This window comes from Photinus pyralis, unplaced genomic scaffold, assembly GCF_008802855.1.
Source record: "Photinus pyralis isolate 1611_PpyrPB1 unplaced genomic scaffold, Ppyr1.3 Ppyr1.4_LG1, whole genome shotgun sequence".
NCBI classification, from domain to species: domain Eukaryota; kingdom Metazoa; phylum Arthropoda; class Insecta; order Coleoptera; family Lampyridae; genus Photinus; species Photinus pyralis.
Window position 1 is genome coordinate 33,979,932 of NW_022170249.1, and position 14,584 is coordinate 33,994,515.

A 14,584-nucleotide genomic window follows, 5' to 3' on the forward strand; every position below is an offset into this window, starting at 1 on the left:
CTTACAGCTTTAAACGCCAGTTTAAGCTAATCTACAGTTTAAACCATGATTGAACAACCGGGCCTAAAAAGCACAAAAAAGTAGATTTCAGGGACCAGTTCCGCATAGTAGCGCAAATATTACATTTGATTAACACTTAGTGACTTTCAAATAAATGTACTCAAAATATGGTTTAAAAAAAGCGCGAAATCGACATCTCTTAACAAGCTAAAATTTTATGTTTATAATTTAACAAATTTAATAGATACAACATACAATACGATCCGTGAAATAACATTAGCGGCGTGACATTTGTCCCAAGCCGATCAACTATTTACAGGCGTTACAGTTTATCTCCTTACTTTATAACTATTGCAGTTCTACAGTTATGGCCCTCTTGAGAGCCCTTATAGATATACCCAATTCTACTTTCGCTTGTTGTCCGTCTCCGTATATGGCTATTTGGTATTCGGTAAGCTATCGATTTTGTAATTTTTAAGTATGTTAAAAGGTTAATTACTGTTTGATATAATAAATTAAATTTTTTAGTTGAAATCGATGTTTTAGCTTCAGCGAGTGAGAATCGCAACCGTGCTTACCTACTTTCTATAAATGTTTATAACAAGGTTACTATTTACTGAAGTACAAAAATATTGGTCTGGTTTTAAGCAGATGCATAATTGAACAAGTGGAGGGTTTCTACTTGACCAAGTGACATCGAAAATCCATTAAAAAGCGAGATAAATGCAAATTGCAAAGAGAGCAAGTAAAGCTATTCAAATATTGAAAGTTATATAAATAGCAGGTTATATAATGGTCTAATTGGTATAGGTACGGGTAGTTATAGGTACTTGGGTATACGGATCACAATTTCAGGAGCAACCGCACATTTTGTGATTGGACTATTCTGTCTAATTTTCTACGTGGCTAAATGTGTGAACTGTTTATTAAAAAATTCATTGTAATTTATTGTCATTTGTCGCCATTCAAACATTCCTCGTGTTGAATCCTTTTAACATTTTTAGGGAAATGTGTGTTGTTCACATAGGTACATCAGATGTGTGCGAGCGGTGACATTATAGAAGAATTTGTAATGGGGCTAATTTTCTAATAAAGTCCTGTTTATAACAGTTCGTTGAAAAACGTTAGATTGGTGTCAGGTGTGGGGTTTAATTATGGAATTGGAAAATCTCGAACAAATTTTTAGAAAAATGGAAGGAACTTCTATAACTTTAAGAGATGAATTCGTGGAAACTTCCAGAGTGTTTTTGAGACGGATTGGTCAACTGGAGAACTTGAAAAAATCTACGAGTTAAATTTTTTTAGAAAATTCAAGAGAAATTCGAGTAGCAAACAAGATCTAGAACCGAACAGTATTGATGGGATCAGTCACGTGAGCTCACACAAAGTGATACAACTCGAAGAAGCTACCATTCACCATCAAAGATCAAAACATATTACCAAACCGCCGATTTATGATGGAAAAACCTCCTGGGAATTTTTTTTTATTTTGTCCAGTTTCCTGTTCAAAGACGTGCCACCCATCTTTGTTACTCTGATGGTTGCTGAGAAAAAAATTAAAGAAGAAATCCAAATTTCACCACTTCTTTGGGGGTGGCTTTCAAACGAAACACGTTGGACTCTCGGTTTATTTGGAAAAAGTGCTTGTCTTGATCCCCTCTATCGCCCAATTTTTTTTGCATGCGATCATGTAACACCCTGTATATACAATTTTACACTTGTTCTACGAGCTAACGCGCGCAAATTTTACACGCTCATTTTCACTGAAGGGAGTGAGTGAGTCAACTGACGATTTTTCTTCCCTTTGAAGCTCGTATAATTCCCCAATGCTGGGTTTAACTATTTGGGCCGTTTCTGCAAAACGCTGTACTGACCAAAACGCTAATCTCTATGCCTTGACCGACACGACCAGGATCTTTTTCGCATCAGCTCAAACGCGAATCTATTCGTCCTGACGACTAAACGCGAATCTCTCTACTCCAGGTAACGCTCATCTCCTCTATCTTAAGCTATAACTTAAAACGCTTACTTCATAATGGACAGCAATGTCGGGGGTATTTAGTTATTTCCCATTGGTTTGCTAACGTTCCAAAAAAACCGACACAGTGGAATTTTTGTTTATTTCTCATCAAAGAAGCTTTGACTTGCAACGTAAGATATGAAACATCATAGTACCTCTTTTTTTCCAAGTAAAACTACACCATTTCCCGTCAATGGGGCGCCGACTGTGATATAAAGCTCGCTGACTCCAATCGACAAAATAAAACATTGAATATGACATTACGAATAATTGTTTGGTGGAATATAACTGAAATCTTGACTGCATGTAACCTTTATTCTTCTCCATATTTTAATGGAATAAAACGCAAAAAAATAACCCTCTAGTTACAGCTGTTGGTACTCTATTGGCCGTTTGCACCGACAAATTTAAGCGTTAGCTTAGCTTAAGCGTAGCTTAAAATCCATGACAACCATTGTCTCAATAATCGATCCCATGGATTTTAAGCTATACTTAAGCTAAGCTAGCGCTTAAACTTAATAATTTGGCAAAGTTGCGTATTTTCATGCTTAACAAAATGCAGTTTTGAAACTGAAAAAATTCCGATTACTTTCGGAGATATCCGAAAAAAACCGAAATTTTGCAAAATCGTTTTTATTTTTTACTGAAGTTATTTAAAAAGATATTTCGAAATAAATAATACATTATTATGGCCACTTTTTTCCCTCTACAAGATGCTATTTTTAAATTTTAAATCCAACGTTTCGTCTCCGGTTGACCATCATCAACTTTGTTTTTTCTTGTGGAAGTAATTTTTACTTTTTTGGTCGCGTGACAGAAAAATTCAAAAGAGAGTTAAAAAATATAAACATCACAATTTTTTTTAAACTATTCAAATATTTTCTTTTTTGCCTAGAAAACTTTGTCTTATATAGTGTACCTACGTAGTTTCTTGCGTTTTTACGAATTAATAGCGCAATTTATGATTAAAGATAGTGATGTTTACATTTTTGAAATCAGAAAATAATTCTTCATCAAATGACACAAAAAGTAAAAATTATTCCATAAGAAAAAACAAAGTTGAAGATGGTTGACTGGAGACGAAACGTCAAACTTTTAATTTAAAAGTAGTATCTTGTAGAGGGACAAAAGTGGCCAAATAATGTATCATTTATTTCGAAATATCTTTTTAAATAACTTCTGTAAAAAATGAAAACGGTTTTGCAAAATTTCGGCTTTCTCCGAAGGTAGTCAGAATTTGTTAAGTTTCAAAACTGCATTTTGTTAAGCATCATAATACGCAACTTTGCCAAATTTAAACTACCTATCTATCTCTTACAGTTCCCGAGATCCCTATGGTGGCCCTCGAATTTGAACCACCCTGTATACTCTCCTTCTACAGTGACACAATTACTGCAACGCTTCTCTAAAATTTCTCTGCCTTTCTTGTAGAACGATTTATCGTTTGACTCAAAATAGGCGTTAGTTTCAGCAATAACCTCTTCATTCGAGCAAAATCTCTTTCACTGGAGCATCTTTTTCACATCAGCAAAGAGTCATTAATCGCTGGGTGCCAGATCTGGAGAATAGGGTGGGTGCGACAACAATTCCAAGCGTAAATGGTAAATCGTTGATTTTTGCCATAGTTTTTACCGACTTGTGGATTGGTGCATTGTCTTCATGAAACGATGTATTTTTCTTTGCCATATGAGGTCGTTTGCGCTTGATCACTCAATCGGTCGAGTAAGGCTATATAATAGTCACTGTTAATCGTCTGGCCTTTCTTCAGATTGTCGATGAACAATATTATATGCGTATCCCAAAATACATAACTTTACCAGTCGATTGTTGGGATTTTGGACGCTTTGGACGGTTTTCGCCCTCTGCTCTCCACTCGGCAGAAGCTCTTTTGGTGCCATCTATAGGTTAGTCCCGGGACTTTTTGACCCATATATCCCCAAATATCAATTTTCGTTGAGATTGGAGTCGCATAAAGCAGGAATTATGAAATACCTTTTTAGAACTTAAAAAGGCCATCTCTCTTTTTACAGCAGGGCAAACAATCATAAATTTTCCGAGCGTTTCCGATATTTAATCTTGGAAACTTGGCACTTTTCCCCAGTAGTTCAAGAGAATTTCTTGGCATTACGTTGCTATTTGCACAATTTTTGTTCATGTTTTTAGATTTCAACAAACAAGGCCACCCTGGTTTAAAACCCAAATTTGCATAGCACAAAGTGCAGTATTAAACGATTACCTACAACTTCTTCGTCTTAAGTTAAAATTTATTATAATTAGGTCCATACTGAACTGTAACTGTAAAATACCTAAAGGTGTTTTGCGTTCTGTCCGGAGAGATTATGTAACACATTTTATTGCAACATATCTTGCAAATTTATCTTAAGTGAATGCCACAATTTAGGGAATTAACACTACAAAATCTCTCAGCCATCGAAGAATTTTTATGCCGTACATAAATACACATGAAAGTGCAAAAACTTAATTGAAAGTAATCGATTGAATTGGCCTTGCCTAACTCTTAACTTTATTAAAATAAAAAGAAAGTAAACTATACCATTAGCAGCAAACGCATCTCCATTGTTTAGGCGGGTGATCGTAACAACTTCTGCATTTTTTATCGTAATTGTGGCACCGCTTTGATCCAGGAGTAATACAATGAGCAGTATGTGACACACTACTAGCTCCATCTGCCCCAATGCATTGTTCCCTGAAAAGAAAAGAGCATGATAATTATACAATCAAATATTGATTATGTATTATAAAGTTTCATCTTTTCGCTTACTCTACTCTAAACCAAAAAACAGGAGATTTCTATGCATTCTCATAGGTATATTTTTTTACACTTTCGAAAAAAGCAGATGATTGTAGAATAAGTAAAAATGTAGAACAAGCCATGTGATAGATTAAACGATCAATTTAATTCTAAATTTCGTATAGTAAATCGTCGATATTTAACCGGTTTCACTGTGGCTATAAACAATTTTTTACCATTTGAAACCCAATCAAATCATCATGGGGGGAGCTCTTTCGCTCTAGTTTTTCAGTCCGTTCGTCTGTGCACGCATTGAAAGATAGGGGCTCGTAGTTATAGCACAAAAGAGCGGCGCAATGCAAATATATCTGCGAAATCTGCTCGGATCTTTCATGTACACTAAATCAGAACCACATATAGATCATACAATTAAAAAAATATAACAGTTATACTGGGTGAAAAATACATTGAGGTTAGGGACGCCTTCTATACGAAGCAGTTTTCCCGTTCTTCGAATTATGAACTATTCGACACTATCTTAATTGAGGTTTAACATATACGTAATTTTCGAAAGGGTGATATAATAGTACTATAAAACTAAATTGACAAGAATTCATTGCGCCAGGTCCTCTTCTAAATGAAAAAGGCCAGAAGCGTTAGGCCAACAAAGAAGAAAAAATATATGCGCTTGAAAAATGTAAAAACTAAATCATCAAGTTCGAACTTCGAATTCGCACATTACGAATAAGATAGATAAGTATAAGTGCACTACATTTTTTGCAATACAAGTACCAGTAGGTACGAGTTATGATCCAATTGCACCTGCGCAATTTTTAAATAAACCCGTGCAGCACACGTACCTAGTAACCAAGCAAAACTTATTGCAAATATTGAACGTACAACATACATGCATTTTAAAACGAGATCAGAAGGAAAAGACAAATTTCTTCAAATATTTGAACATTGTTAAATTAACCCGCTGCTGTATGAATTATTACATGGCAATAGTCCATGTCGAAAATTAGATGAAGGATATTGCCTTTTGCAAAAGTACTGTTCCGCTATTTTTGGTTTAAAGGGCAAACAACTGTTTTAATTGATTTATTGTTGAAAATGCAATTGACAAATCTCAGATCATTTTTGCATTATGGTACTGTCATATGAGACCATTTGTCGAGAGGGATAAATTTGTTCACCTACAGACGTTAATCATTACGATATACACTGTGTCCAAAATAATTTGGGCTACTATTGGCATTCTAGAAACGATAAGAAATTCAAATTTGGTTAAATGGGAGAAAAGTTGAGAAATCAAAGTTCTATGAAGATATGTAGTCTAGAAATTTTTTGTTTTTTGAAGTATTTAAAAAAAAGATTTTACGAACTATTTTTGTGGTGATAATATTTGACCTAGATCAATACCAATGGCACTTGGTCCACAGTAGCTTTTAATGTTCTTTAAGGTGGCGTCGTTAATTTTATAGGCTGACGTTTCGTCTTTGCGAAACCATCATCTTCATTTTTTAAAAATACGGCCCTGATATTCGGATATATTCTTAAAGCTGTTTTTATTCTGAATTCAATGACGACTTTATGAAAATTGCGGATTACTACTAAAATTCCTCTTACAGAAGGGTTTCAGTTGAATAAAATGAATCAACTTACATTATCTATAAATTATGTTTTCTAATGAAGAAAAGTTTCACATGGGAGGATACAGTTAATTATTGTTTAAAAGTATAACACTCCAATATCACCAAGAAAAGAGTATGCTTTGAAAAACAAATGAATGTGGAAATGGCGTATTTGAATTAACAAAACAAAACAGCAACGTTGGCATTTCCATATTAGTTTAATTTATTCTATAATAATTAGTGTTGGGGATTTACGATAATTCAACCGTTTTAACCGGATTGGTAGTAATCAACATAAAACAATAGTGGCATTAATTGTAACAAAACAAAATAGACCAACCCGGTTTAACCGGTTGCATTTTCGTAAATCCCCTATATTTCTGTTAATTATGAAAAACCCGAGATTTCTATTAGATGGTTGAAACTTCCACATACCAAAATTCTAACCCCCTTAAATAATTTAATTTGCGAGGAATCCTATATGGATTCAACAACGAGCAGAGAAAAGAAGACAATATGTCCCTAGGTATCTTTTATATCTAACCTAACTTTAATGCTATATTAACTTGACCCAATTAGGTTTAATTTTTGGTATGACAATAACTAAGTAATCTAATTGATTCAAAAATGCAACGAACCTTCCCCAGTTAAGTTTTGGTAAAGTAGGTATACATAAAACTTAATTTTCTACTTGAAATCACCGTAATGGTTTACGGTTTACTTTAATTGACAACAAATACAAAAATAAATTTACGATACCTCTTAGTTCGTATTAGATAGAGATGCAGAGATTCCCGCATTGTGGATAATTACCCTAGGATAAGGTCAGCGCAGCAGTTGCTACTCCTCTCCCCTTTGCCTTTATGATTCGCTATTTATATTTCCGCGTGGAGAAACTGAAACCGACCCAACGCAAATTTGGCGGCAGCGCTCCATTTAAACCAATAGAAAACCAGCATTTTTATGTACTTTGCGTTTTTGTCTCGGTCAAAACGGAACCACCGAAGCATTAAGGTTCGCTGCTACCGGTGAGATCAAACCAATGCAGATTTTAGCAATTCAATATCAAATCAATATCGGAAGAATTTTGACGTACAATCATTTTGCGTTGATTTAGTGTTAATTTTTCCGATAAGATACAAATATTGCGCTTTAATACAATATTTTTTTAAAAAATAAATTCACCTTCACACAAAGATTCTGTAGGGAGAATGCACTTAGTCCACCATCGAGCTTGACTAGAGAATTAGACGCTCGATTACGACCAATCATGTCCCTGGTTCGAATCTAGGTTTGGGAATGGACATTTTGTAACTGTATATTAGCTCTCTGTTAAACCCTGCTGAATGAAAAACAAAATTCAATAAGTTCCGAATCACCCTTCAATGATTTCCGAAATTCGTCAGAAATTCGTTATAGATCTAAAGGTAACCCGCACGTTAGTATAAGGGAGGTATTGCATTGGGGTAAAAAATGACCGCCCACTTTTTTGACGGAAATACATGTTTTGAAACGACAGGAACCCGAATCAAACAAAATTTCGATGATGGAGGTTTGCCGATCTGTCTGTCTGTACATCGTAAGAAAACTCGATAAGACTCTGCTCTACGCCGGCAGCTCCAACATAGACTTAATTTTAAAATGTAACTATTTACGATTTATTGTAAAAGGCTATACGCTGTTGGAAATAAACTATTATTGTTATTATAATCATCTGCAATATTTCTAGGAATTCCGACTAGCGAGCTGGGTCCTGTGAATTACATAGGGCTATAGACTCTTGTACTGTCAGGCCTGGCCGCAGGTTCCAAATTATAAAATGCTTATTAATTATTGCAATGTTCCTCAACGATTCTATAAGAAATTTTTGTAACTGTAACGAGTGGTTTTACTTCGCGCCAAATTTCATTAAAAAATTCGAAATTCCTTGTCATGATAGTGCAGGTCACCCTGTATATTTCATTATTTGTTCCGGTTAGAAATTTTGTGTTTGGGCATTTCGGTTCGCTCAAGACTATGGTCCGATAGATTTAATTTCGCTCAGATTTAATTTCGTCGTGGGAAGAGTGCAAAGCTGATTGACGTCATCATGAGTAATGCGAGGTTTTTGTCGTTCGTTTATCAACTTTGGCGCCGTCTGGACCGAGAATAGGAGCGGATGTAGCACCGAGCTATCAGAGATAAGGGGCCTTTTAACGTCATCAGCAGAAAACCGTGAGATCAGTTTTGGTCAGCAGTTCTTTGAGGTTGACGACGAAGTTAGAGTGGGTTAAGTTTTCTTTATCTGAACCAATGGGAGAAGTTCTAGCGGGAGCCATTTTTGTTTTATGGTAATTTGGGTGTGGTTTTTTCATTTCAATTCTGAAGAAGGGGATCGTTTTTGAAGAAGACTCGCGTCTAGTACGTCGAGGGGTCGACACGTACTTTGAGTGATCGTTTTTTTTTTGAAGGGGACTCGCGTCTAGTACGTCGAGGGGTCGACACGTACTTTGAGTGATCGTTTTTTTTTTGAAGGGGACTCGCGTCTAGTACGTCGAGGGGTCAACACGTACTTTGAGTGATTGCGCTTTTAAGAGACTCGCGGTTAGTACGTCAAGCGGTCAACACGTACCTTGAGCGATCGTTTTGGTACACTTGGCGGTTTGAGCCACCGGCTTATTTCGGTTGCTCCCAGTTGCGTGCTTTTTGCACCCGTTTCGAAGTGTTATTTTCTTTGCGCGTTGATTTTTTGGCGAAGAAGACCCAAGTTTCAATCAGGTGATATTTTGGCGAACCCTTGAGCTTCACCCCAGTTTATTTTGGATGCAGTGAATCGCGTTAGGATACGTTGTGATTTCTCGAGGATATATAATTCCAAGTGCTGCCCTAGTCCTCAAGGCGCAGAATTTCGGGATCCGCCCCAGGTGGAATTTCCTACTAGTGCCGTAAGGTCATTTGTCGAAGGAGCGCTGCGTTTCGGAGAGATATTTGCCCCAAGAAGAGCTGGTGAAATAATACGTCGAACCATCGCGGTTTACCGTCGGATAGTGATCATAAAAGTTTGTGTTCTGCCGTACCGCTAACTCAAAAAAATCCGTCTCCCGCAGGCGGTCAAAGCTAATAAACTAATAAAATAAATTTAAATACACTGTGCTGTGTAGAAACTTTGGCAACTAGCCGTCTCCCACTGGCCACGCGAAGGATTTCCGGGACTAAGTTTCCGTTCAAACACTAAACTTTGCTTTCGTTCCGAGGAAGGATAGACACCGTGGATTTTTGTTTCCGTGTGTTAAATTCAAGCCACCCCCTAGGAAGTCACAGAGACCTAAGTGTCAGGTTTCATCACATCCACCCTGTACCAGAGGAAAGAGCAGTTCACAAGATCGGCTGTACAAATGTTGTAAAGGTTAGTCTAATTAAATTTGTAATATTCTGTAAAATTCCACTTTTGGGTAATTAAGCTATAGTAAAAAAATTGTTGATTTGATTGTTTATTAAAGTCCAATGAACGATTACCAAAGAGTAGGATAAATTTTTGTGTTTATTTAAATAAGTCCCAGCCCATGCTGGATTAAAAACCGATTACCTGTTGTTGCAATTTTCAAACTGTAGAGGATGGCCACCCCTTGAGTACATTAGTCTCACCTGTTAGGATTTTTTATTTAGTTTAGTTGTCATTGTTAAGCTAGTGTTTTTACAAGTAGAAGAGAAGAACTGCTAGATCCCTGTAAATTGTTTGTATCGCTAATCTCATTTCAATATATTATCTATTTGGTTTCAATGTGCATGTCTTTAACGAAGAACGAGGGGAAGGAAAGGGAGGAGTAGGAGTTGAGGCAGGAGACTGGTAGGCGGCAGGTTAAGGTTTGTTACGCAGTTTCAAAAGAGTTAAAAGCCCACCGATTTGAGTTAGCCGGAGCATTTATTTTTATCGATTGAGCAGCCTGAGAAGAAGACGGTTTGCCTTGCCGGGCGGAACCGATGGTAATTTTCAAGTCCAGGAGGAACCCCTGTAGCATAACGGGAACCCGATTTGTTTAGTGCATTTTTTAAGAATTAAAAAAAAGTGCTATTATTTGCGTTTTGTCCGTCAGTCCGGATCCATTTCTGCCGTTTTGAACTACTTCTAGGGGAATGGCCCAGAGTCCTAGAATTTCTTGCAATAGGTAGCTTATACCTTGAAGGCGTACCATCAAATGTCGCTGTCTTAAGGGGTGGAGGGAGAAGGGAGGGGGGGCATGAACTATTTCGTAAGATGCTGTTTTACATACGACAACCAATTTTTCTCAGATTTTCAAACGTATGCCTTTACTGGTGCCAAGTAAAACTTTTGAACATTGGGGAGGGGGGAGGGGGGGGGGCAAACACGCTCTACAAAAGTCATCGAAATAAATTGGTCTCATTGTATTCTAATTAAAGGTCTCAACGAAAGGAATCGTTTTGAGTTGGATCCATCGTTCCTCGAAATGGGGGTTGAAATATATTATGTTATCAAAAATCTCTAAACCTTCCTCATATAGTTTTATTCGTTGAAGTTTTTTAAAAATAACAGCGACTATAGTTTCGGCGTACTGCCATCATCAGGCGATGTGAAAGTTAACAGGAAAACGGTAAATTACAAACGTTGAAGACGAATAAGACGAACATGTTGTTTTTTTAATTATTAACTGGCCGAAGCCAAGTGAAAAAACCTGAAGGGTGGTTAAAACGGAAAGGTTGTCCTAAGTTTCAAGACTAATTAATTATCAAGCCTTGTTAAGACAACCATTGGTGATATCAAAACTTTAAGATCGAATATCTACCGGTTTGTCGGCGGAAAGTACTCTCAAAGGCAAAATTACGTGAAAGTACGACCAATAAAGTTCAAATTTAAGCGTGACACTGAACGATTTCATAATAAAGGGCAATAAATACAGTGCGTGGAAAGTGATTTCAACAATATAAATTCAAATGAAAAATTCTAAAGAAATCTGACGAAATAAAGCAAAATCGTGCATCACAGAGAAATTGTTTATTTCGGATGTTGGTCTGATTCTTCATAATCTTATATCCAAACTCAATATGTGAAATCATATTCAGAAGAGGTCAGTATTTCGAGACATCAAACGAGTATTTCAATTTCTAAATATTCTGGTAATAATGCTTGAGTTAGCAATTTTACAAATTTAGGTTATGAATTTCAATTATTAATGAAATATTCAGTGAAAGAAAAATCAATTGAATCCTTTCTTATCCTTAACCCCTTTTATCTGAGCTAGCCGGGGAAGTAAAGTACGGAAAGTAAGTCCAAAGAGAACAACGATACAAGAAGAAAAACATCGATGATAAACCTGAGAATACTATCAACTCTTTTGTAATACACACTACGAATTGACACTCCACCATGAGACTTAAAAGGGAAGGGGCATTACACTGCCTAAAAATCAAAAACCATACAAGTGCAAAATGTATCTCATACAGCAAACAATTGCACAAGACGAGCAAAAAGGAGATGCAAAATGATTCCTTCTTTGCAATATCGACTATAAGCGCGAAGTCTATTATTCTAAAAACTGGAATAGTCCGAAACCCATACGAGCACAAAAATTGAATAGCGTAACATGGGCAAGAAAATACGGTATAGTTAGAAACGCAATATTTATCCAACTGCACTCCATGGAAGACGTACAATAAGTGCAGTTACACCCAACTATGGCTATAGCAGATCACTTGTCACTATAGTCTTTTATGATATCTATTTCAAAACCTTGTAATGGTTGTAGTAGGTAATTATAAAGCATAAGATAAGTACTCTTAATCAGTTCAATTTGAGCCAACTTACCATCAAACTGATACGAACAAGCAGCAAAACACAGGTAATGAGGAGCTTTATTGCCCCCACTAAAAGCCAATATCGAAGACATCTCGAGACAAATTATAATTTACGATTCATAAAATAATTATAACGTAATGAATCAACCGAAACGCATTCAAGCATGTTCGCTTTAATGGGGTGCGAGGATAAACAGCTTGATTTTATTAGAAGAATATACCATCGAGTTATAGTTTATAGATAATAAGCGCTGATGGTTAATCACTAAACTGATTTGCGAAATTTATGCACGCAATTACTATCAAATTTTAACGATCGTAATTATAAACATCAACGACTACTCCGCAAGCAGAATCTATAAATTTACGTAAATAGCTTTACGAGCTGTAATAGAGAACTTGATGGTGTATGGAATATCTTGATGTCCGCGTTAGTGGATGGTGCAAAGGTTGTGTAAAAGAAGTTTCATTTTCTATAACACACGTCAAACGGTAGCTAACGGGTGCACTGGTCGAGTAAAAGAGATCGTACGTATAATTGGTTTCCCTTTAGTCATGGTCTGATGAAGAATCATCTTTGAGTTACGTCTTACTATTTCCCATATATAATTTGATGTCGTATAAAGTGTATATTTAAATCAAATTGTTGTTGTCATCGCATAGTCACGATCATGATAAATAGCATAGAAACCGTTATCGTATCTTGGAGTATTTGCAAAATTATATAAGATCGCGTAAATTTAATTACATTTTTTGCCACAAGTTATCTATGCCTTTTACACTATGGCAAAACGTAGAGTTTCGCGTGGGCAAAATCTAAAACTAATGGCTTCAATGACATTGATTCCCGATCACTAAATTCCATAAAACATGGCAAATTGTATCAATAAACTCGAATTTCCAAAGAAGGAAGTTAAATTATCGCAATAAATTCATTCTAATATATGTATATATTTACAATAAATGTGGTAAATTGTAAGTGAAGAATGCTGTTTCTGTTACGTATTGCATCTAATACATTTTCCACATGGTCGTCTAATGCACCTGTGATGAATTGTTTACAAAGAATTATTATATTTGCTATAATTATTAACTGTGAATGTAACTGAAGCGTGACACATTGCAGTAACGGAATGTACTATCTTAATTTGCCAAACCGTACCATATTCGTCACCGTTAAAGGTCTGTATTAAAGATTTTTAAGTGACATCAATTTATGTACTTACAGTACGTTAAACAGAAAAATACAATGTTTTAAATAAAACCCCGAGGAAGTTGGTACGTAGGTTCTACGTATTCTACAGCCTCACTGACTTTGTGGGTGTAGGTGTTCTTAGGTTTTGAAACAGTCAAAGTGCACAAACATTAAGCAAATGAAAATCCAGTTGATAAACCATTGTTTTTATTTATTTATTTATGCGAACGCATAAAAGGCAGTACTCGGCACCGATTGGTCACGGACAGGCGGACTGATACTGTGGGTTGAAATGATCTGCAGTTCACAGAACGAACCTTAGAGGCTCAATGAGCCCACTGACAGAATAATGTCTTGACTATAATAAGAGTAGCTCCGCCTAGGTCTGCTTCCTACAGAACCAAAATTTAAGGCAGTATTTGGCCTTACTGTCAACAGAAGTAAACATTGTAAAACCAAACTAGACCAGCATAACTTTCTTTGAAACACTTCAATGCACATTTATGAAGTGATAAAATCAAAATGAGTTTATTATAAGAGGAGGAATTAATTAATCCTTTCAGCTAAATTAGTATACAGTGTGTCCCAGATCTCGTGAGATTGCATAGGTAATTAGTTAAATGGACAATGTTTTGCAGTTTTAGATGCTTATTTAAAATTTGCTTGCGAAAGTTCAAAATGTCGAATATGTTGGACATACTTTCAAAAAAACTAAACTCGGTCATTTCCTTGAATGTCTTATATCATCGAAGGTATACGAAATACAAAAAAAAAGGTTTATATAAAAGTTACAGTCTTTGATACGCTTAATTTAGAATTGCTGCCAAAAGAAAATTCAAGATGGCTACTTTTGAGGAACATTTACCAACTTCCTTAAGTTAAATAGGCGCCATATTTTTAAATTACTTAATAAATTTTTCAACGGTTATTGCATTTTAATCATCCCCCCCCCCCCAAGTATTACCATTGATGCATTGTCGCAGGTCACATTTTGTAGGTGATTTATTTGTAAGAATATCTAAACTAACACTTTTACCATTCGAGTATTATGGACAGATGAGGCTTATTTTTCTAACTGTTCTAAAGGAGAGTGATAGCATCAATGGCAATATGTTGCGTAAAGTGTCTTGAAGAGTGTTTCACTAATAATGGCCAGTATTTTAAACATCTGATAATTATATTCAACGTTTTGT

The 14,584-nt window shown here is 35.9% G+C and overlaps 1 protein-coding gene across 1 annotated transcript in view; it reads right to left on the minus strand.

The window, feature by feature from the left end:
* LOC116159944 overlaps nt 1–12,288 on the minus strand; it is a 53,517-nt gene extending 41,229 nt beyond the window's left edge. Inside the window, exons 1-2 of the mRNA XM_031473056.1 lie at nt 12,207–12,288; nt 4,575–4,727 (exon numbers count right to left, since the gene is read on the minus strand). Coding sequence (XP_031328916.1) covers nt 4,575–4,727; nt 12,207–12,288 — 235 coding nt within the window. The remainder of the gene's footprint in view (nt 1–4,574; nt 4,728–12,206) is intronic.
* Nucleotides 12,289–14,584: the final 2,296 nt, after the last annotated feature.